The sequence below is a fragment of the Solanum tuberosum genome, unplaced genomic scaffold (genome assembly GCF_000226075.1).
Source record: "Solanum tuberosum cultivar DM 1-3 516 R44 unplaced genomic scaffold, SolTub_3.0 scf00035, whole genome shotgun sequence".
NCBI classification, from domain to species: Eukaryota; Viridiplantae; Streptophyta; class Magnoliopsida; order Solanales; family Solanaceae; genus Solanum; species Solanum tuberosum.
Window position 1 is genome coordinate 2,253,691 of NW_006238963.1, and position 22,718 is coordinate 2,276,408.

General features: G+C 35.1%; 2 protein-coding genes across 2 annotated transcripts; one reads left to right on the forward strand and one right to left on the reverse strand.

Annotated features, from left to right (window-relative positions):
- The first annotated feature begins 11,503 nt into the window (after positions 1 to 11,503).
- LOC107059778 (RNA-binding protein 28-like) lies at positions 11,504 to 12,397 on the forward strand. The gene has a single exon (XM_015306703.1). The coding sequence runs from the start codon at positions 11,504 to 11,506 to the stop codon at positions 12,395 to 12,397; it is 894 nt and encodes a 297-aa protein (XP_015162189.1).
- A 2,852-nt stretch (positions 12,398 to 15,249) lies between these two features.
- Positions 15,250 to 19,321, reverse strand: LOC102599334 (histone H3.2-like). Its single transcript, XM_015306694.1, has one exon. The coding sequence runs from the start codon at positions 18,698 to 18,700 to the stop codon at positions 18,374 to 18,376; it is 327 nt and encodes a 108-aa protein (XP_015162180.1). The 5' UTR covers positions 18,701 to 19,321; the 3' UTR covers positions 15,250 to 18,373.
- Between the last annotated feature and the right edge of the window lie 3,397 nt (positions 19,322 to 22,718).

The window sequence follows — 22,718 nt, forward strand, 5'->3', positions numbered from 1 at the left end:
CGTATTAGAAATACCGTAAACTCACGGTATATCAAGCGTGCATGACAAGATATGGAGCTTACGAGTGGTTGGTGATGCCTTTCGGCTTTACCAACACACCCGCTACCTTTTGCACGCTAATGAACAAGATCTTTCACCCCTACCTGGATCAGTTCATGGTGGTGTACCTGGATAACATAGTCATCTATAGTAACACCTTGGAGGAGCAAGTGGAGCATCTGAGGAAGGTCTTCCAAGTCTTACGAAAGAACTAACTCTATATCAAGCGGGAGAAGTGTGAGTTCGCCCAGCACGAGGTGCACTTCTTAGGACATATCATCAGTCAAGGTGAACTACGGATGGACGATGCTAAGATCCGAATGATCTAAGAATAGGAGGTGCCCACCAAAGTGACCGAGCTACGAACATTCCTTGGACTTGCGAACTATTATCACAGGTTCATAAGTGGCCACTCCGCTAAGGCCGCTCCGATGAACGAATTGATGAAGAAAAATAATTCGTGAGAATGGAGCGTGGAGTGCTAGCAAACATTTGAAGGTCTCAAGGCCACAGTGACAGAAGAGCCGGTCTTGACGCTGCCTAATTTTTCAAAGACCTTCGAAGTTCATACAGATGCTTCAGATTTCTCCATTGGGGGAGTCTTAATGCAAGATAGACACCCAATAGTATTCGAGAGCCGTAACCTGAACGAGACCGAACGATGCTACACGGTGCATGAGAAAGAAATGACGGCCATCGTACACTGCCTACGCATATAGAGACACTACTTACTAGGCTCCAAGACCGACAATGTGGCCACTAGCTACTTCCAGTCACAATGGAAGATCACCCCGAAGCAAGCTAGATGGTAAGACTTTCTGGTCAAGTTCGACTACGTCTTGGAGTACAAGCCGGGATGAGGCAACGTTGTGGCTGACGCACTGAGTAGGAAGGCCGAACTTGCTGCCATCGCTACAGCCCATTGTGACATTTAAGATGCAATCAAGGATGGCATGCAACATAATCTGGAGGCCAAGAAGCTGATGGAGTTGGTTGCCCAAGGCAAGACAAGGCGCTTTTAGACAGAAGACGACCTCTTGCTCACTACCGGACGGAGGGTCAGTATGCCCAAGTTTGGGTCGATAAGGCAGAGAATCATCAAGGAAAGGGGCTGGGTATCCGGGGCAGCGACGAATAAGGGCGTTGATTGAGGCAATCTATTTTTGGCCATGCATGCGGGACGACATAGAGTGCAATGTGTAGGCTTGTCTTCTGTGCCATAAAGACAAGGTGGAGCAAAGGTAACCAGATGGACTACCAGAGCCACTACCCATAGCGGAACGTCCATGGGAAAGTGTGACCATGGACTTCATCACTTTCTTACCTAAGTCCGACGGGTATGGAACCATCATGGTCATGGTGGACAGATTTTCAAAGTATGCTACCTTCATACCCGCCACAATCGGTTGCACCGCAAATGAGGCTGCTCAATTGTTTTTCAAGAATGTAGTGAAATATTGGGGGCTGCCAAGACATATCATTAGCGATCGAGAACCCCGCTTCACCAGGAACTTTTGGAGGGAGCTGTTCGAGATACTTGGCACGGAGCTTCACTTCTCCACAAGTTTCCTCCCGCAGACCGACGGCCAAACCGAGTGTGTCAATGCCCTATTAGGGTGCTATCTTAGGCACTATGTCAGTGCACACCAGAAGGATTGGGCCAGACTCCTAAACATGGCTCAATTTTCTTACAATTTGCAAAAGAGCGAGTCCATCGGGCATACACCATTTGAGTTGGCGACGGGCCAACAACCCCAAACTCCGCATTCGTTGCCGGCTTCTTTCTAAGGGAAGAGTTTGGGAGCCTACCATCTTGCCAAGGGATGGGAGGAATAGCTTGACACTACCAAGTCCTACTTGGACAAGGCAGTGAAGAAGATGAAAAAGTTTGCCGACCGCAAACGGTGTCCCACGAACTACAAAGAAGGAGACATGGTCTTGGTGAAATTCAATCCAAGACAGTTCAAAGCTCTAAGGGCCTTCATCAAAACTTAGTGACGAAATATGAGGGTCCGTTCAAGATCGTTGCCAATGTGGGCAAGATCTCGTACAGGGTGGAGTTGCCTCCACACTTCAAAATCCATCCAGTCTTTCATGCAAGCATTCTCAAGCCATACCATGAAAACAAGGAAGATCCTAGCCGGAATCAATCACGACGGCCACCCATAACTGTCACCGCCTAGCATGACCGAGAGATTGAGGCTATTATAGACTATCAAGACAAACAAAAGCAAGGTCAGCAAGCTAGCGCCATGTTCCTTATGCATTGGAAGGGACAAACTCTGGATGAGGCCACATGGGAAAGATATGAAGACTTGTGGTAATTTAAAGACCAAATTCGAGAGTTTTTACAGCAGTGTACCGCGGTCGTCGCATCAATAAGTGGGGGAGAGTGTCATGTCCCGCTACTTTGCCACTCAAATTTTGCATTCGGATAGGGGCGGAAGAATCTAGAGTTGTGGAGAGACTTATGGAGAACTCCAAAATCCCTTAGATATTTCAAGAAGGCTTTGGAATATCCTAGAATGTGTAGAGAATTCTAGAAAGGGACCAAAGTGTAAATACTTTAGGGACTTGTAAAGTAATTATTAATTGCACTTTAACCCCTAGGTTGTAGTATAAATAGAGGGGCGTTCATTTGCTAGACATCAACCAAGTTGTAAAGCATTCTTTCAAGCAATACAAAAGCCTTCTTCCAAAAGCTCTCTAAATCTTTCTAAGTCTTTCTTTGGATTCTCTTAGCGATCTTAAGTTGAAATTAAAAGGCTTATTTGAGCTTACAAGATCTTGAAAAAATAGTGAGTAAGTTGTCAAGTTCCGCACATAGATTTAGTGAGACTTTAAGTCCGTGACATTACGACCAAATACACAATTATAATCTTTCTTCTCCCCCTTAATAAGTGACTCCCACAGCTATAAATAGAAAGTGCAATTAAACAATTTGGACATGCAATATTAGATACAAATACATGAATCATGATCAACAAACAAAACCTTCTGAAAAAGAGATTCTGAGTCTCCCTTCTTTTCCATGGCACAATATTTTTTCTCCGATATATCAATGAGGTCTGAGCTGATGGTACCATGTAATTTTGCAAGTTGAAACTCTGAAGCCAAAGATGCACATTTTCTGGAATTCACACCCTGCCTCCTATTGAAATTAACTGTTCGAATGCATGAGATCTATTTTAGATTACGAAAATACCAGTCAAAGAGAAGCACACAATGAGAAAGAAAGCTTTGCAACCTTTTCTGTATGGTTTTACTTTCAAAGTGCCAGGTTCATGGGGATTCAAAGGAATCCATAGGTCTTCATCATCAGAGTCATCTACATCTCTAGGTTCTACATATCCATCTTCACCTCCATGGTTGTTGTCGTAATTATCAAGCATGTCACAATCACCAATATAACTTCCAAGATCAAACTCAGGTTCAACCCTTGGTGACACATAAAAATTTGCATCCTGGTTCTTTTGAGCAGAAAACTTGTTGGTAGTGCCTGCAAAACATCTAGTGGGAGAGAGAAAGCTCTTTTTTTTTGGAACCAACATAGTTTCCCCTGCAACTATTGTTCAGCCCCTTTCCCACGGTATCGTCATTGTCCAAAAAGGAATCCACTGCTACAGCATCACATGAGTCTAACAGAATAAAATCTTGGTAAATATCACAAGTGGCTAGCTGCAATAGGAAATCATGACTACTTAAATAAATAGCAACGAGACTAGTACTACTGTTGTACATAGAAATAGTACCATACCAAGTAAGACTCCAGTTCTCCCGAATCTCCAGTAGAGTCTAGACAGTCACCTTCAAGGACTACCAGCTTTGCAAGGGATTTCACAAATTGGGTCAATGAAGCATCCCTATATGTTGTGCCATCCAAAATATTCTTTGTTTCCACTGTCAAACAAAATATAATGATGATGACGCAGTCGGTGATTTTGAATTTGGATGTTCACCAAAACAACAGAGAGATAAAAGTTACTACCAGGGATTTCCTCTGAGAACCAAAATGGATCATTCTCTTCATCATTAGCATTTTCCTCTGCCTCTGCTGATACACTTCCTGAGTGGTCCTCTTCTCTATTTTATGGAAAGTATGACAATATGTTATTCCCCTTTTGAGTATATATATACCGATTAGTATTATAAGGTGCACTGCAAATATATTTTTAGCAGTGAAATACATAATTCATCAAAAACTAGTTACATTAAGTACTTGCCAGGACCTCAAGAACGAAACTAAAATTATGCCTTCATCACATATTCACATTTTTATATGACACAACTCGACTTGTCATGTGGTTTAATTTTTGCTTACGTATCATTTAGGTGGTAGTGGTTGCACATAAAAGTAGCGATATCAAAGTTTAACTGAGTAATGGAATTCTTAAAATTTGTGAATCATTATTACTAGAAATGTGACAATCATATTCAGGTGTCTCAAAGTGGGAAATCTGTAACATAGATGGGGATGGAAGAGTACTGAAAATGGTGTCCTTGCGAAAAACATTGACATAATCAATCCTCCAATCCTATAGCACCCAATGTCAACGGATGTTCAATAGCTTCAATTTATTGTGTTTTCAAGATATACTTATAAGTATCATAGCACGATGAACTTGTCTCTGAAACCCTAGACATCTACTTATTGCTCCTCCTAACTCTAGTAAGTTCAAAGCGCCTTGCACAATTTATCATTTTAGACTTCAAAGTAATTTGCTTCCTAAAACCTTAATTGACATGCCACTATTGAGAATATGGGTACAACATCAAGAACATAGAGAAACAACTTAAATCTGAGACCAAAAGAAGAGGAATATCATCAGGATATTGTGAATTTGCAAACCTGTTTCTGACCACTGATCAATACAACTCAACTATCTTAATTGATTATCTCCAAGTTGGAACTTGAATTGAACTAGCCAGCATTGGAAAAGGTTCTACCAGCATAAGCCCAATTGATTGTATGTATGAACATTATGAAACTTAATGCGAACTGTCACTATCCATGCCATTTACAGGGAACCAAAGAGACGGGTATTGGCCTTGTAGTGACAACAAATATTCTTTAAGATGATTGACACTCATTCATCCAATCAAAAACAAATAATAACCATTTCATCAAGAACTCGCTAGCAACAACCACAGTCTTATGTTTATCAAAAGATAACCACAAGTCTTGTCTAACGTCAAACTAGCTGCTAATGTTTCTTTGAAAGGCTAGAAGAACATAAACCATATCTTCACATGCAGTCTACTGGGAAAAACTTTGAAAGAGACAATAAGGAAAATGGAAAAAAATATTCAAGCCCATGATCAGATTGTGTAACTACAAGCACATCATCGTACACTCCTGACGTGGTAGTAATTATTAAAGTCCTAACAATCACATATGCTAATCCAATTGTTATATTCTAGGTGTTTTGATGATCCTCACAAATGCAGAGACCCGATCCCTGGCAGAGTGCTCTAGTCTAGATTAAAAGTGGGGTACAACTGTAAAGCTGTCATGTCAGAATGGTTGGTGAAAAGTGCAGTGTACTTCACCAATGGGAAGAGCGGACGAGGTTGTGTTTAACAATGGTCAAAACTCTTGATTGGTGACTGATACATATACAACAATAAACAAAAACCTTATTCATTCAAAAAGGAGAGCGAGTTAGCAAGTTTTCTCAAGAACTCAAAAAGAACACATTGCAAGGGACTTAGTCCATGCAAGACTGTGTGTGTGAAAAGGAAGACAAGACAATTGTCAGAAAAGCTGCCAAATTTGATGTGGTTGGTGCACGTCCTTTTAGAGAAGCAGACTCTCAGCCAATGGGGTCGTCTCAAGAGGTTTGTGTCCATTTAATATAACCTCTTCTCACAAAACACAAACCAAGATTTGGCAAACAAAGATTTGAATTTCTTAAAATTCATAAGCTTACAAAGAAGAAACCATCTTCAAGGAAGAAAACTGCTCATATCAACAAGGGACCTGATGGAGTGCTGATGAGTATTTGTTGTATTTTGAGCTTTGTGTCTTATGTGCTTACATTGTAAATCTACTCCTAAGTTATAAAGGATAGTAGATCATTTGCTTGTCTAAGTCTTTAGTTTGAGTCGTATTAACTAGGGGTAGTTAGTCGAATCATCTAAGTTTTCGTCAAGCCTTTTTACATCATGTTTTGATGTTCTCTTGGGTAGAGTTGCCTAAGAGTATCAACTAGAGCTAGTTGATGTTTGGGTGCAGCAGAGTTGCTGTTTGTTTAGCTCTTGTTTTGGAGATCGGAGTTGGTGGCTAGAGTTAGGGGTTATTAAAGTCTAGATCAATTAGAGTTAGTTGGTTTAGTGGACAATAGGATTATTGCTTAAGCTCAGTAAGTAATATGAGTATTACTTAGTGTGAGATTAGGGTGTTAATCTCATTGTTGTGGTTGTAATCCATGTTTCACTTTTACTTGGAGTTTTAGTGGAAACAGTTGAAAAATCATGTGTGTCAGGTCTTGGTTTTACTCCCTTGAGCAAGGAGGTTTCCACGTAAAATATCTTGTGCATATTTTATTTCCAGCTATTTACTTTCTGCACATTAACTCTATCAAAAGGACCTGGTCCTATGATCACTGGTGGACGCGTACATTCCATCACCAATAATGAAACTCAAGAAAAGCAAATTAACCTCACTGAAAAAAGGGAAGCAAGACTGCTCTTTTACATGGTAAAACTTGCACTTTAATACATTCTACAACCTAAATGAAAAATATTTTACTTAAAGAATCAACTTCAATACAAAGGAAGGAATATGAGAAAAAAGGGAACCTTTTCTCGGTAATGAACTTCAAAGCATGCAATACCAATGAATACATATATTCAACTTTCCTGTTGTAAACCTGAACCGACCCTTGACGCAACAATGCAGCTATGCATCCCAAAATATACAGAAAAGAAATATTAATACGACAACCTTGGAAAGAAAAGAAAATCTATAAAAGTAGTACTCTGTTAGACCCGAAAAACAGATAGTGTTTGTAGACAAAGGGAAACAAGTGCATTTGAACATGAATTTCTTCATTTTCTTGAAATAAAAATCATATTAGAAACCACATAAGAAGTCTCACAATATGTTATAGCCAAAAATTTATTTCAAAATATTTGAAATTTGTAGTCAAAGAGGAAATATTGTGCTGAAAATGCACCAACCTTCAGCAAAATTAACAGAAAGGCAATGCCCATCATCATCACCAGCAATCTCACCATAACAAATTTTAAGTAAATAGTCTTCTAAACTTTGGCAAGGTTAACCTCCAAATTGGATTCAAGGTCTCGAAGTGGCTTTACATTGTGAAAAACCCCATTCGTGTCTGCATTACCGCTACTCAATTTTTCATGATCGTGTCTCATCTTATGAGGAAATGAAAAGGAAAAAAATTCATTGACAATGGACACCTAATTCCAATACAAGCAAAACAAGTTAGCTGAAATGCCGAATACCATGAATTGATGAGTGACTCAGCCAACACACAAATTTCATGGATCAAGAAACCCTAAATTTTAATGTATCCAAATTCAAAAAGGCCCGGCTTTTCAAGAAGAATTCGCTTGAAACATAGAATTACAGTGAACCAATTGAAGTTTTCAGAGGGAGTGATAAAGGAATCGTCGGAGAGCCACATTATGAGAAAACAATTGTTACAAATTTTTTGACATGCTTTTTCCCGCTTCAAATTGTGAAAGATAGTTTTATGGAAATGGATCAAAATGGTCCTCAATGTGTTATATTCTAGGTGTTTTGATGATCCTCACAAATGCAGGGACCTGGTCCCTGATCTCGTCCAGATTCAAATGGGGTACAACTGTAAAGATGTCGTGTCAAAGGTTGGTGAGGCGTCAGCATACTACACCAATCAGAATGGATGAAGTTGTTTGACCAACGGTCAATAACTCTTTATGATTGACTTAGTCAACATGACAAACAACAAATTAATTAATTCATTCAAAAGGAGAGAGAGAGCCAGCAAGTCTTCTCAAGAACTCACCAAGAAAAGTTTGCAAGGGACCTGGTCCCTGCAAGACTGCGTATGTGAAAGGACGACAAGACAATTGTCAGAAAAGCTGTCACTTCTGATGTGGTAGGTGCACGTCCTTCCAGAGAGGCAGGCTCTCAACCAATGGGCGGTCCCAAGGAGTTTGTGTTCATTTTAATTTAGTCTCTTCCAACAAAACACGAACTCAAGATTTGGCAAACAAAACCTTGGATTTTCTCTGAAAATTCATAAGCTTGAAAAGAAGGTCATCTTCAAGGAAGAACATTGCTCATATCAACAAGGGACCAGATGGATACACTAGATAAGCCTTCCAATCAGTTAAGGTCAACTGATTTAGTGGGCAGCATTGTTGCTGCTTAGTCAAAATTCTAAGTCATCTAGTGGTAGGTGATTTAGTGGCAGTGTTGTATCTGCTTAGTTGAAGTCTAAGTTTATCTTGAGGCAGGTAGCTTAGTGGGCAGTGTGGTATCTGCTTAGGCTTGGTTAAGTAATCGTTGTATTACTTAGTGTGAGATTAGAAGGTTAATCTCATTGTTGTGGTGTAAACTGTGTTTTACTTTTGCTTGAGAAGATTAGTAAAAACAGTTTGGAAAATCCTGTGAGACAGGTCATGAGTTTACTCCCTTGAGCAAGGAGATTCCATGTAAAAATCTTGTGCCTGTTTTATATTGTGATATTTACTTTCTGCACTGTTATTCTGCTGAGGGACCTGGTCCCGTGGTCACTGGTGTACGCATACATTCCAACACAATGTACACGTATTTTTAACTTGGTCGTTAATATATTTTATTTGATTGAAATTATCTTCCATGGATAACAAATATGTTATTTTGGTTCTTAATTTATTTAATTTGATAATTGATTATAAACAAAAGATGTTTCTTTTTCGTGGCAATGAATTAGGATGGCATTTGCAATAATTAACTGAAAGAGGGATGACAATCAACAACTCGGTCAATATGCTGATGTACATTGCCATGAGAAACGAAAAATTCAATAGTTAGCAATACAAACGAACTTTTTATAACATCTACATATATCAATAATTGTTTTCTTAATAGGTGTGCCAAGTCAAACAGTGAACAGGTAGAGACTTACGAGAAAGATTATATGACTTAGGAATCAAGTAGTTAGTAATATCTTGGATATCAACAATGACAAACATGTTGATCCAGTCTTATATGATAATCATTGTCCAATTTACGACGATTGCATTCTTTCCCTAACTGGTGAATTCCTCCTTAAAAGAAACAAGGAGAACAGAGAAGCAACAGATGATTCAAGGAAAGAGTCTGGTCAAACTTTGAAGCCAAGACCTCTTTTTTTGTTTTTGTTTCCCACCTAGTGTTCGGAACCCATATTGGAGGCTCCGACTAAATTTGGATCGCACTCTGCAGCCTGCAGGGCTCATTTGGGGGTGGCGCTTCCAACAGGATTTTCTCCATACCAGGGCTCGAACCCGAGACCTCTAGTTAAGGGTGAAACACTCCCACCAGTGCACCACAATCCATGTTGTAATTAGCTGGTTTCTATGTTACATAACTCTCCCGTTTAAAATAACATATATCTTTAGTGTCTATTGATTCAGGATTCAAGTAATTTAATTAACTTAATTTCTTGAGCTACAAGTTTAACTTTGTTTAGCTGAGAAGTTGATTAATTTTTCTTTTCTCCTCAAAAATATTTGTGTGATGTTTGAGAAACAGTTACTTCTTTTAAGCTTACTATCAATTGATGATGGTTTAACGTGAGGAAGGCAAAGTGTTGGTGGAATATTCCACTATTAAGCACAGATGGCAAGCGTATTTTCACTAATTCTTAAATAAATGAGGGGACAAAGACATTGCGTTTGGGTGAATTGGTACACTAGGAAGGACTTCAGAACTTTGGGTATTGTAGGCGCTTTAAGGTTGAGGAGGTTGCTCGTGCTATTAGTAGGACTAGAGATGGGCTCTTAACATGATTCATATGATCAATTGTTGTGTTGATTGGAGACTACCAATTTCAAAATTTGTTTAGAGCTCTTCTGGCTTTGCAACTGTTATAACAAAATCACTAAAATGCATATCTTTCGGTTTTACAATTTTTGAGTCACTGTTATATGATTACTTTGCAGTTTCTAGTTTCTGGTTTATTAGGAAAAAAAGTATTTTACACTTCTATAAGTGCTTCATTTGATTTTAGATGGTAACTTGCCGAAATTTCATAGATATACGCTAGTTTGTAATATTACGAATCTATCAAATTTTGGTGTGTTCAGATATGTCCAAAAATATGTATTTCGAGATGATGGGGTCAAAATTAGGTGTAATTTGTTCTAGATACACTATATCCAATCATCCATTTCGTTCGCCACTCTCATATCTTGCTCACATATCTGGTATCATAGATACATGCTATTCACATCGGATACATATATGTAATGTGATTCGTATGTATCTGAGATTTATAGACAAATCTTGTTCGCCTCCCTCTCATCTCACTCGTCACTCTCATATCTCACTTGTGTGTGTATCTAGTGTGTTTCCCATGTATTTAACGTGAAATCTGATATGAAATTATTAAATAGTGAAATAAAATGTAATCATTTTAAACTATACGGAGAATTTGACTTTACGGTATGCCAAAATGATAATGTGGTATGTCATGTCACCTACTAATTAAACTTTCGAATTTCTCAAATGATCATCCAATTTATAGTTATATTTTTCAAAGTCTTTCTTTATTTCTTAATAACCTCCATGTTAAGTCAAAATTATTTATTGGACAAATATTTTCTTTAACCAAAAATATATTTTTTATACGTAAACTATTCTCCTATTTACCCTGTAAACTTACTCAAGAGGAGTAATATTTAGTTGATAAAATACGTTTTACTATTAAACCGAATAAAAGGTAGATTTCTTTTAGGAAATAAAGGGGTCAAAATTGGTGTAACAAAAAAATAAGTAGCATATATGGAAAATCCCTTGAAGAAACCGTCTATGCACTCCTAGTCCTATTTAGTGTAGAAAAAGTAAAGGTTAATAATTTGTAAAGGGTAAAGGTTTATTTTTAAATATCTTTTAGGAAATGGAAAGGAAGTTCCTAAAATTTCATATAGGGTTTATTTCCAAATATGTTCCTAAAATTTCCTATGAGATTTATTTCCAAATATGTTCCTAAAATTTCCTATAAGGTTTATTTCCAAATATGTTCCTAAAATTTCCTATATAAGGGAGCTTTGAGTCATGTTTGATTAAACAAACAAAGAAACAAAAAAGTGAGAGCTTAGAAGAGTGTTGAGAGAATGGATGATATCGAAGAAGTATTCATGAAATGGAATTACATCGACAAGAAGCCTTATGAAATATGCCACATGATTGAAGAGGCTATCCTAGTTGCTGGAATCAAATATCCTCATCAATTTGACAAGCGCAAAAAACAGGATAATCAGGATGATATCCAACCCCAGTACCTTCGATGACGATGATGATGATGATGATGATGAAGATGACGACACTAGTACTCTTGAGGAAGAAGACTGTGTCGTTGGTGATGAAGATGAAGTGACCAATGCTGAGGAAGAAACACAGCAGAGCCAGAAGCAGATTACAAAGCCACTCAAAATTAGAATAACTTACTCGAAAACTGTTCAAGTTGCTCCTCTGGAAAACCACAACAATTGCAATGCAATTACTCAAGAGTTGAAGAAAACACCCGAGACGCATGACTTGGATGGTCATAAAGGAGGAACACAACAACAGTCTCATAATACTACTACTATGGGATCAACAAAGAGGATGTCCACCAAACATGTACAAGTTGCTCCTCCTCGTGTAAAACTTCTTTCTGATTTTTCTTTCGAAAAGGAGCTTGATGGACACAAACAACTAAAGAAACAGAGTCACAAAGGTTTCAAGAAGATGGAGACTGACCGGATTCAACACAAAAGAATTGATAGTGACGCAGAAAAGAAGACCCCTACCCAATGCAGAACGGAATCAACAGCAAGAAAGCAGTGCACCAGTGGTTTAACCAAGACCATGCCAGCGTCATTGAAGAAGATGAATGTGGCAACCGAGCGAGTACAAGCCCCTCCTCATCAACAGAGCAACTGCAGTGCAATTACAAGATCAATACATAGCTCTGCACCAATGCAAAAAGAAACACAAAGCATCAACGAAATAAAGAAATTTGAATCAAGTAAGAGGAAATTTGAGGAAAGGTTAGCAGAGCAAAAGACAGCCAAGAGACGGATCGTACTGGTTGACTACCACGATATGCCTAAACTTGCTAATGACCCTCCTGCTACTAGACACTGCTGGAATAGGAATAGGAAGAGGTTTTGATATTCTGATGATTCAATATATGTTGTAATAACTACATGATTACTATTTTTTTATTTGAAGTAATATAGAATTTCGTTATATGTTTTTATCATCTTAGTCCAACTCTTAGTTTACTCATACTTTCCTTACACTAGTGTATGCAATCAGGATGCTATTTATCTCTCTAGTCTCACTAACTGTTAACCTACATAATCCTGACATGATCTTATCTGAGTCTTAGTTCTTTTTTATGATTCTGAATTCATTATTGTATAGTATCATCTTACATGAACTCTTGATTTAGTGTACACGTTCCTTACACTGGTACTTAAGCAATCAGGATGGAATTTGAGTCTTTGGTCGCACCATCAGCTAACCTACCTGAGTTTAAAAGTTCCAATCTTTAAAATACAGAAAGCTACTTAATTGACAAATCTTTTAAATACATACCAGACATTCAGAAGATACTGATATCAACACATAGAAGTCTAGGTAAGGTTGAGAATCTTGAAGATTTGTAGCAAGTATATGACTGTACACTACTTATCCCAACAGATTAATTTGACTGGTTCCATCACTTTGTTGACACATTCAGAACAAAGTCTTACCTTCTTCAGTTGCGAAAGTATTAATAATGAGAACCAACCGCTGATGAAACCATTTGCAATCTACACATAAGCTGAGTACTTCAAGTCGAGCCTTAAGCTTAAAAAACAAAAACTCTCCCAGGTAACACCGACCAACAATCTGAGGTAAGACAAGAGAATGGCTTATTCAACACCTTAAAGAACAATAGAGTCCTCTTTTCCAAACATAACTTAATTTTTCGGAGTATCACAGTCAGTCTAAGAATCTGTCCACAATCTCTCTAGCAGTCTGGTGTTCTCAAGTATACTTCAGCATATATAATGACTTTTGGCCAAAAAAATATGCAATTAGGAAGCTTGTACGAGGTCTAGTTTAGCACAAAAAGTCGATAACCATTGATATTGAGTGAAATACTGAAAAAATACACTAGCATTTAGATAACAAAGATAATATTCAGTTTCAGACAACTAATAAAAGGGAACACAGCTCAGTTTGTAAAATACCAATGCCACAAAGTGAAGACTTTGTGAGCCAATGTTGAATTAAAAGTGCCTCAAATCTTGGCAGAAAGTAATGGAATTCCATTTTCCTACTCCTACATAAACAAAAGTCCATTTTGTTATCAGGATTTTTTCGACCATAACAAATGTCAAGTAGTTCTTTGTGATAGTGTTCTGGGATCTAGATACATTTATTCCTCCCCAAAATACATGGCAACAGCAAGCACTGAATAAGTACCATAAATGGAAATTCTTCATACCCAAATATCAGAAGGTAAAAGTAAGAAAAATTTACACCATTTCAAAAAGAAAGATACGTAAATTCCCCAATTCTAGATAGAGTAGCTTTATGTATGTGTAACCAAAGACTCATCACAAAAGTGTTTCAGTCTTCAATTGTTGGCAAATTTATATATACAGTCAAGACATTCAATTTTGAGTAATACAAACTAGTGGTTTCACTAATTATATGTCAAATGTTAATAAACAAGCCGTTTGCGTATACTTCTATGAAACGAGTCATCAGATGTACACTAGTTAATCAATTCTTCCACAGATCAATTCAGATTGGCATTCTCATCAATTAGATCACTGTACATAATGGCAAACATCAGTTCACACACAAGTTCAGGACAGGAATCAGTTCTCTAGCAAAAGTTGAATATTGATCCAATAACCAAGTCACAAAGTAACATCAAGCAAAAGTACTATACTAAACAAAAAGTGAAATTACATAGCAAGAAAGTCATTTCAGAAATCTTTTAGATGACTCGCCAAAACAAAAGCAGGTCTACTTCAGCATACTTCTCTCACCATAATACGATATAATATCATGAAGCCACGCAAGACTTAAACTTAGATAAGCATAGTACTGAATTAGCCCAAAGCAATCTAGTATTCAAAAGCCATACAAATTCAAAACTTACCTAAAACTTGCCGGAGTTGAGGAACCTCATAATAGACCAATCTCAGCTTAAATACAACAGCAACAGCACCCCAGCTCATTTTGCCCGAAGCTAAACTCAAACAGACAATTCATTAAATTACTACCAGGTCAAATGCAGTATAAGTTCAACCCATAACATTGGATAATGATAAATTTCTTAATTAGCAAAAATAAGTCACCATAGCTACTAACAATAATTCAACAAGCAATGCTTCAAACTTCAATGAATGGGAAATAACACACAGATGTAATAGCAATATCTTTGATTGAACAAAACAGAGTACATATTTCATTACCAATATTCCAGAATTCTAGTAAACCACCAGTTTACACATACTACAACTGAAAACATCTATTAAATGTACACTACTAAGCCTAGCATTCCAACAACAGATCAAAGCAAAACCATTGAACACAAATTGTCTTTAAACCCTAAAAAGTTTATTCTTAAGCCCTTTCTCCACGAATCCTCCTAGCAAGCTGATTATCCTTAGGCATAATCGTGACCCTCTTAGCATGAATTGCACAGAGATTAGTATCTTCGAAGAGGCCAACAGCCCTTTCTCCACGAATCCTCCTAGCAAGCTGATTATCCTTAGGCATAATCGTGACCCTCTTAGCATGAATTGCACAGAGATTAGTATCTTCGAAGAGGCCAACTGTTGGATATTTTAAAATAATTTAAGACATATTTTGGACACTATTAATTTGTGACATAAGCACTTATGTCAAGTTGATGACTAATGTGCTTATGCCATCAACTTAATCTCCAAGTATTAATCTACTTTGTCCCCAAGTTTAACTCCTTTGTCTCCAAGTAATTCTCCCTTTGCCTCCAAGTTATATGGTGTAATATGTTCTCCTCCACTGCCTATGCTCCTCTATATATAGTAGTTGATGGAGTTTTGAGGAGGAACAACCCAAGTGAAGAGTAAGACTTGGCCAATTTCAAATATCCCCTTCCGACTTGCTTTCTTTAGTAGTATTTATCCTAATTTTTGTATTATTATTTTGATATTATAATTTTCCCATCTATATATATTTTCCAACAATCTAAGAAACTATGGCATATAATATGTGTCCTGAAACTATTGATGATACTGATGTTGGTGCTACCCTGACTGGACTGTTCAAGTCATTCTGCCGGAGGCTTACGGTAAAGAAAATTACAGGTATGTAAATATACATGGTTACAAGTCCAATGCTAAAAATAAAACCTTCATAATAAAAAAAAATATACACCTCAATGCAAAAGAATATCGAAAAGAAATGACAATCCCGCTAAGCTAAAAATAAATTTAGTTGAAACAGATGATATGATTATTGCGGTCATTTAGGAAATAAATGTTATGGCCAATGTGAGAAACTGGGTGATAGACTCTGGTGCTACTAGGCACATTTGTATAAACAAAATTGATTTTGTGCCATACACCCAAGTTGAAAAAGGAGAAGAAATTGTCTATTTCTTTATTGCATGCTAGATTATAACATGTTAAATGTCTCATATATAAATAATATGTAATTTCTTAATTTAATATTTGATTTGGATTCAAATATTTTGATACATGTGAAATATTTAAAAGTGTGGAGGTGCCTGACTAATGTTCTGTTGCCTGAACCTGAGAAGAGAAAAATAGGTTCTAAAATGTTAATTGCATGCTTATTGAATATGTTGAACATAGTGTTGCATATAGATTTATTATTTTAAATAGTGGCATGAAAATTAGATCAAGTATTATTGAGAAACAATTTTTCTTTTGTTGAAGTAGATAAATGTGTTTATGCAAAAATGGTAGACAATGATTATGTGATAATATGCTTATATTTGATGACAGGCTTATATTTGGTACAAGTTTAAATATTATGAAAACTATCAAATTATTTTTGTCTACTAATTCTGATACGAAAGATTTGGGTGAAGTAAATATGATTTTGGGAGTTAAAGTAATAAGGAGTGAAGATGGTATAATGTGGTCACAAGAAAATTATGTGAAAAGACTTCTTAAATTATTTTGAATCTTTTGATGTGACATAACCACTTCTTATGATGCTAACTCTCAATTATGGTGACCCAGTTACTCAGTCTAAATATGCTCAAATTATTGGAAGTGTATTGAATTTGATGAATTTTACTAGGCCTGATATTGCTTATGATGTGTGTAGATTGAGTAGATATACTCATAATCTCAATAATGAGCATTGACTTGCATTGAGTAGACTGATGAAATATTTGATAGGAACCATGAATTATGGTATCATGTATAGTGAATTTCCTTCTACATTAGAAGGGTATTGTGATGCAACTTGGATCTCTGATTCAGATGAAACAAAATTTGCTAGTGGATATGTGTTCACCTTAGGTGGTGGTGCAATATCCTAAAAATCAGCTAAATAGATGATTATTGCTAGATCGATTATGGAGTCAAAGTTTGTAGCTCTGGAGTTGGCTGGTTCTGAGGCTGAGTGGTTAAGAAATTTCTTAGCGAATATCCCTTTAATAAAGGATGAATTGTTGATCCCTTTGATGAAGGATGGATGTTGATCCCTTTAATGAAGGATGAATTACCAGATGATCCCTTTGATAAGAATGAATTGTCTCATGTGTTTATACACTGGGATTGTGAAGCCGCAATTGTTATTGCGAAGAATAAGTCTTACAATTGTAAGAGCAGACACATGAAATTGAGACATGATGTCGTTAAACAGTTGCTGAGAGATGAAGTAATTTCCATTGATTATGTGAAATCAAAACTGAATTGGGCCGATTCACTGACTAAACCCGTGGGAAGAAAATTAATTCTTCAATCCTCGAAAGAGATGGGGTTAATGCCAATATGATTGTCAATAGAGATGGTAACCCAACCATTGGAGATCCCATGAAGTAGGTTCATATGGATAATAACAAGTCGATATTGACACTGCGCACTAATAGAGAGTGCTTGAACTGCTACTAATTATGAGGGATGAGTTATTAACTCTTAATGAATTCATAGTCCTTGTGGATGGTGTATTTAAAGCAGTATACACTTGATGAATTCACCTATATGAGAAGTGGAGTGAAGCCGCTCCTATGAGATTTTGGCCTAGTCTCTAGAGCTCTCATGAATACCAGGCACGCGCATGGCTTATTGGCGCAAAACCGCGTTGAACAACAAAATATGAGGATTAAAATATGATTGGTAGAATCTCTAGCTTACAAAAGAATAATTGGTTCATAGAAATTTTATATTTCACCAATAATTCTGTAAGTTAAATTTTGTCGGTCTAAGTTTGGTTCATAGGCCGAAAGACACCAAACCTATAACATTTTGATCATACAAAATAAAGCAAGTCGAGTTCTTCTATTTCAAAATTATTTTAAAATATATGGGGGATTGTTGGATATTTTAAAATAATTTAAGACACATTTTGTGTTGGATATTTTAAAATAATTTAAGACATATTTTGGACACTATTAATTTGTGACATAAGCACTTATGTCATTAAGTTGATGACTAATGTGCTTATGCCATCAACTTAATCTCCAAGTATTAATCTACTTTGTCCCCAAATTTAACTCCTTTGTCTCCAAGTAATTCTCCATTTGCGTCCAAGTTATATGGTGTAATATGTTTTCCTCCACTGCCTATGCTCCTCTATATATAGTAGTTGATGGAGTTTTGAGGAGGAACAACCCAAGTGAAGAGTAAGACTTAGCCAATTTCAAATATATATCTCCTTCCGACATGCTTTATTTTGTAGTATTTATATTTTGTTGATTTCTGTGTCCTCTAATTTATTAGGGAAGACTTGTTTAATCCTGGGGAAACATTTCATACCGCTGAAATAGTTTCTTAGGACAGTGCCTGGCACGACTCAAGTATTATATAAATATATATGTACATATATATTATTTAAGAGTATTATTGTAGTAGTATTTATCCTAATTCTTATATTATTATTTTGATATTATAATTTCCCCATCTATATATATTTTCCAACACCAACAAGGTAAGCCTCAGCAACCTCTTGTAGAGCAGCAACAACACTACTCTGAAACCTCAGATCTGTCTTGAAATCCTGGGCAATTTCCCTCACGAGCCTTTGAAATGGAAGCTTCCTAATCAACAACTCCGTAGATTTCTGATACTTCCTGATTTCCCTCAAAGCCACAGTTCCTGGACGAAAACGGTGAGGCTTCTTCACTCCTCCAGTTGCCGGAGCTGACTTTCTTGTAGCCTTGGTAGCTAGTTGCTTCCTTGGTGCCTTTCCACCTGTGGATTGGCAAGTTGTTTGCTTAGTACGGGGCATTTGAAATAGTGGCGGATCCAGGATCTTAGGCTCGTGGGTGCTCAATTCCCTTATTATAAAGTTACTATAAATCACATTATATAACCATATAAGCGTACGACTATTTAAACATTATAGTTAAAAACTCTTCATTTCTTAAAAAACTAAGAAATGAAGTCCAAATTTTGCTAGCTTCTCTTACCAATTACAACTAATAATTCACTCTTGCAAGCACCCTCATTTATTTTATGTTAAAGAAATGAGCACTACCCAACCATTACAAAATTCATCACCTATACTAATACGAAGTTCATTTTTGATGTACTTCATGAACAAAAAAGCTCATTCCACAGAAACAGTAGCAACACGAAGAATGAGAGTCAACTTGATAAGCAAATAAACAAGTAGCCAAGTTTGATGCAAATTTGACTTCACCAATACTGTAGCAAAGTTGGTAATTCCCTTCAAGTTGAAGAACCTCTAGTCAGAATTACGAGCATAAACTATAAAATTATCAAGATGATAACTGAGATCTCGAAGCTTATTGCTATCAAACTCATTCATATTAAGCTCTTGAAGATGCAAATTAATAAAGACATAACAAATCTCAACGTGCAAATGATGAGAATATATAACATCAAGAGATTTACGCTTGGACTTTTCTGGAAAGTAGCTAACCATTCATGAAAATGTAACATCAAGAAATGCTAATTGTCGTTAAAAATACACATTTAGCAGTAATTAAGTTATTATCGTTAATTAATTATCACTAGAAATTATTTTTGTTTTGTATCTATACATATTGATACATAATTTGCAAATAAAATTTTAAAATGTTATATCAGATGTTGAACACCTACTGCTAACTCACGAGTCAGGCAAATCACTCTTTGGTAGGGGTGGGCAAAATCAATCCAAATATTTATGATCAGTCTAATTCATTTATGTTTGTATAAGTTAATAATTCGCTTATTTTATTATATGGACTCATTTGATCTGTTTATTTCATCTCATTTTAAATTGGGCTAATATAATGCAATTCAAATTGATTCATGAGAAATTGCAAATGTATTTTTTAAAACATTCAAATAAAATTTCTCATGAATCAATTTGAAATGTATTTTATTATGATATTATAAATAATAATTTATTTTATGTACAATAAAAATACATGATGTGAACGAGGGATATGTTTCTAAAGATTACTAAGGCTTCATTAATTAATTTAAAAGGTTGAGATCTAATTGTACGAAAAATGTTTAATTTATGAGGAAAAAAATTTGAGCTGCTGGCGAGATTCGATACCTCAACCTAGCTGCCCCCGCACACATGACTTTAAGATCCAGCCCTGAACCAAAGCACCCATCAGTGCTTTTGTTCAAATTTCAATGGGTGCTAATATCTATTATATATTCATTTTTGCAGATTTTCTATATAAATATACAAAAATTTTGTCGGGGTCAATGGGTGCTCGAGCACCCGGCACGCTCCACGTAGATCCGCCCCTGAATTTTGAAACTATGTATACATAGAAAACGTAGAGTTCTGAAATGGTGAATCTGAAAAATGGGTAATGGAGGTATTTATACTGAGAGATAGAGGGCGGGAAATTTTGGAAAAGTGTTTGAAATCCATTTGGCTGAATTTATTTTATATTCATAATAAATTGAGGATTTCATCATTGGCTAAAAGTATAGCGCTTGCAAATGTTTAAAGTATATAACAATATTTAATAAAAATATGTAGATAACAAGATATGTGAAGTGTCATGGTGATGTTGGTACGAAAATAAAAGAAAATGCTTGTATGTATAAAGAAAATGTACACATATTTGTAAGGAAAATAAAGGACATGTAGTAACAACGTAAATATTATTTATAAAGTATAAATACAATAAATAATATATGCACAAGTGTAAAGATAATATATAAAAAAGTAGAAACAATATATAAAAATGTAAAAAACTTTTTGGTCAATAAAGTGTATCCCTCTTTAATGAAAAGTTCCCCCCTCTTACGTACACAAATGTGTATACGAAATATGTAAAAAATATAATAATATAATATAAATATTTAAATGGTGTAAAATAAAATATGTGTGTTAAAGTGTTAGGAAGATATAGGGGTGTACCTAGATCGGTTTGGTTTGAGTTTTTATTAAAAAAAACCTAAATCAATTATGTCGATTTATTAAATCTAAAAACCAAATCAAAACCACATAAAGTCGGGTTTTTCGATTTCGACTTTAGTCGGTTCTTTCCGTTTTTTTTGGTTTTTCGGTTTTTTCGATTTTTTACAACTATACGGTGTTTGAAAACGAGATCAAATATATTTTCACTTACCTGTGTGATAAGCTAAACTTCAAAAATGTTAAACGAATAGAAATCTTCGAAAAGACGATAAAATTCACATGAGTACAATTTTTTTTTTTTGAAATATCAACGTTCAATATGTTAAATTAATAAGATCAAAGGCTACGATCAAACTGAATACAAAAAGAAATATTTACAAAGTAAATTGTTAACTACGAATTTGAAAAACTATAATAATATTATTGTAATTTCTGATCTTAGTACAAAATAAAATATTTACAAAGTTTTACAAGCCCAAATTTGAAATAATATATATATAAACATTGAAAACTATAAACTAACTAAAAATATATTAACAAAGTAGATTATAAATAATATTTTTTATCTATAAATAAAATAAAATTATTTATTTATATTATGTCGGTTTGGTTTGGGTTCGATTTGACTTTTTTTCTTTGAATATCAAACCAAATCAAATCAAGAGTGATCGTTTTTTTTTCCAACGCCAAACCAAACCACAAATCATTTTTTTCGGTTTGATTTGGTTCGTCGGTTCGATTTGACTTGTACACCCCTAGGAAGATGTACGTAAAATGTACAGAAAATATGTGAAGAATGTATACAAAAATGTGAAAAAAATAGACAATATATGAAAAAATGTAGAGAAAAAAATAATATATATATATATATATATATATAAAATGTAAAAAGTAAATAAATAAATAAAAGGAAAATATATATTAATAAATATAAAACCAATGTATGAATGAATGTAAAAAAAACAAGACATAAATAAATATAAACACGATGTATATAAATAAAAGTAAAGGCAATGCATAAATGTATATAAAAACAAATGCATGAGAAATGTAAAGTCAATGTATGAATAATGTAAATAAAAATGTATAAATAAATAAGCAAAGAGGAAAATGAGGCTAGTCTTGCTAGTCTTTCTATGAAAAGAAAACATATGAGAGTATAGAGAGAAGAAAAGAAATGTATGTGAGGTAGTGTGTAAGTGTCTGTTAAAAATGAGAGACCCCTCCTCCTTTTATAATACTATTAGTTTGTGAACACGTGTGTTGCATGTGTGTCTCAAGCAAATAGTATATACGATATAAGTTATATTAAAAACATAGTGTAATCAATAACGAAAAAAAGTACAAATTAAAATTATTGAATGTAACACTCATTCAATTTGAATGACTTCTTTGTTGAGCAATAAATGATTAATTACTATCGGAACTGCAAAATTGAATAACTATATTTAGTTAGATAGGTAAAATGTTTAAAATGAGTTACATTTTAATGTTATTAGGTGCAAATATTTTGTCTATAACGAAGTATTAGTTTTAAATATTCACACATAATAACATTAAGTATTAAGTTTCGTGATATAATATTAGGATAATAAATTGTGATACTCATACCAAATAGTAAAACACTAATCTGAAATATTTAAACAAAAAACTTGATATGATATTTAAAATATTTAAAACTTCTTGTTAAAATTTACATAATGCAAATAATATATGATTATTAAGAATTTAAAAGTACTTATTATAATCTTAAATCTTAACAATTGTGCATGGAAACAAAAGCCCCCAAACAAAAGAAATTCCAATACATGTGAAATCAAAGTATTGTAATTCTATATAACCAAATATGCCATGCATACACAAAAATAATTATTGAGTTCTTTTCAAGTAATATTCGAGTTAAAGTTGA